This window comes from Meleagris gallopavo, unplaced genomic scaffold, assembly GCF_000146605.3.
Source record: "Meleagris gallopavo isolate NT-WF06-2002-E0010 breed Aviagen turkey brand Nicholas breeding stock unplaced genomic scaffold, Turkey_5.1 ChrUn_random_7180001829148, whole genome shotgun sequence".
Lineage (NCBI taxonomy): Eukaryota > Metazoa > Chordata > Aves > Galliformes > Phasianidae > Meleagris > Meleagris gallopavo.
In genome coordinates this window covers 1-2,133 of record NW_011102118.1, presented here as the reverse complement: position 1 = coordinate 2,133, position 2,133 = coordinate 1, and the positions used below count along the sequence as shown (strand labels likewise).

Genomic DNA, 2,133 nt, shown 5'->3' with positions numbered 1-2,133 from the left:
TTGCCAGAGGGCTCTGGGACCCCACAGGTGCCTTTGTTCACTCCAGGATTTGTCCGTCTGGTCGGAGGGGACAGCCGCTGCTCAGGACGAGTGGAGATCCATGACGGGGACGGGTGGAAGTCAGTCTGTGACTCACACTTTGGTCCCAAAGCTGCTGATGTGGTCTGCAGAGATCTTCAGTGTGGCACAGCCCTGCCCGTCCCCAGAGCAAGTGCCTTTGGAGAAGGGACCGTGCCACCTGGGACAGAGAGCTGCAGTGCGTGGGGAACGAATCCAGCCTCTCCTCCTGCCCCACGGGGACCCCTCGCGACCAGCCCTGCCCCCAGACAAGCATTGCTGCTGTCACCTGCACACGTAAGGGCTCAGGGAGGGCTGTTGGACGCCGACTGTGTGCCAGGGACAGGGACGGGGCTGTGCCGAGTGTGGGGACAGGAGGGGGATGTGGTATTCTGCAGCCCCAAGGCGGTGCTGAAGGAAATGGCTTTGTGTTGTCCCTTTGGCTTCTCCTCCCTCTCCTGAGGGAACCAGAGCACCAATCATCCCCATCCATCCTCCTCTGTCCTCAATTCACAGGGTTCAGGCTGGTGAATGGCAGCACGGCGTGCGAGGGCAGGGTGGAAGTGGAGGTGCGGGGAACATGGGGCAGCCTTTGTGCCTCCCGCTGGGACCTCTTGGACGCCCACGTTCTCTGTCATCACCTGGGCTGCGGGTTTGCGGTGTCCATTCCTGAAGGAGGGCCTTTTGGGAGAGGAACTGGCCCCGTGTGGAATGACTGGTTCCACTGTGAGGGCACTGAGAGCAGCCCGGCTCAGTGCCCGGTGACCGCCCTGGGGGCCTCTCCGTGCTCCCATGAGAACGACGCTGCCGTCATTTGCTCAGGTGTGTGTCAGGATAGCGCTGCGGGGATGGCGCCTCGTGTGCCGCATGGCCACCTAACAGTCCGTGGGGATCCCGTGGCGTCACCAGGCCGAACCTGTCCGCTGAGAACTCCTGCGGCGTGCATTGCTGGCATTTCTGCTCTCCCCAGGCCCGCCTCACAACGCGTCTCTCAGACTGGTGGGTGGAGGGAGCCGGTGCGACGGGCGCGTGGAGATCTTCCGGCGCGGGACGTGGGGCAGAGTCCTGGATGATCAGTGGGACATGGAGGACGCCGGCGTGGTGTGCCGGCAGCTGCGCTGCGAGGAGGCAGAGGCAGCCTACGCCGTGCCGAGGGCCGAGCGAGGGACGGGCCCCGTGGGGCTGCGCGGGGTGCGGTGTGCGGGCCACGAGGCCGGCCTGAGCCTCTGCAACGCCTCCCCGCCCGAGGCCACGGGCATCATGGAGGACGTGGGGGCCGTGTGCCGGGGTGAGCAGCACGTCCTCTGGATGCGGGGTGGGGCGGGCAGCCGGCCTCTGATGGCCGGGGCTTCCCCCCGCTGCAGGGAGCCGCCGGGTCCAGCTGGTGGACGGGGCTGGGCGATGTGCAGGGAGAGTGGAGATCTACTACCGGGGGCAGTGGGGCACGGTCTGCGACGATGCCTGGGACATGGCCGACGCCGACGTGGTTTGCCGCCAGCTGAGCTGCGGATGGGCCGTGGAGGCGGCCGGCTCGGCTCGCTTTGGGGAGGGCTCTGGGCACATCTGGCTGGATGGCGTGAACTGCTCTGGGGCCGAATCTGCTCTCTGGAACTGCTCTGCTGAGGCCTGGGGACAGCACGACTGCGGGCACAAGGAGGATGCGGGAGTCGTCTGCTCAGGTCCGTGCTGGGAGCCCAGGACAGGAAGGCTGGGGGGCCGAGGCCACCAAAGGCCGCTTCCCGAGCTCGTCCTGGGGACAGCCCATCCACCGGTGCGGCTGGGGGCAGTGGGGAGCACGGCCACCCCAATACTGAGCGGGGAGCGCAGGGGGCTTCCTCTCTCCAGCCCCCAGCCAGCTGGGGACCCCCCAGCCTGGGGCCTTTCCTCCTGCCAGAGTTCGTGGCCCTGAGGCTGGAGGATGGCGATGGCTGCTCCGGGCGCCTGCAAGTTTTCTACAATGGGACGTGGGGGAGCGTTTGCTCCAACTCGATGACTCCCTCCACGGTGCCACTGGTGTGCAAGGAGCTGGGCTGCGGGGACGGAGGGTCCCTGGAAACCAGCACCTACTACCGCAGG

The 2,133-nt window shown here is 66.8% G+C and overlaps 1 protein-coding gene across 1 annotated transcript; it reads left to right on the top strand.

The window, feature by feature from the left end:
• Nucleotides 1–46: 46 nt before the first annotated feature.
• On the top strand, nt 47–2,130 carry LOC104915600 (scavenger receptor cysteine-rich domain-containing protein SCART1-like; the record flags this gene model as incomplete). Its single annotated transcript, XM_019610906.2, is given in 6 exon segments — nt 47–235; nt 238–354; nt 574–879; nt 1,028–1,345; nt 1,422–1,736; nt 1,952–2,130. Coding segments are annotated over 6 exon segments (1,424 nt in total), but the record flags the coding sequence as incomplete, so codon positions are not given.
• Between the last annotated feature and the right edge of the window lie 3 nt (nt 2,131–2,133).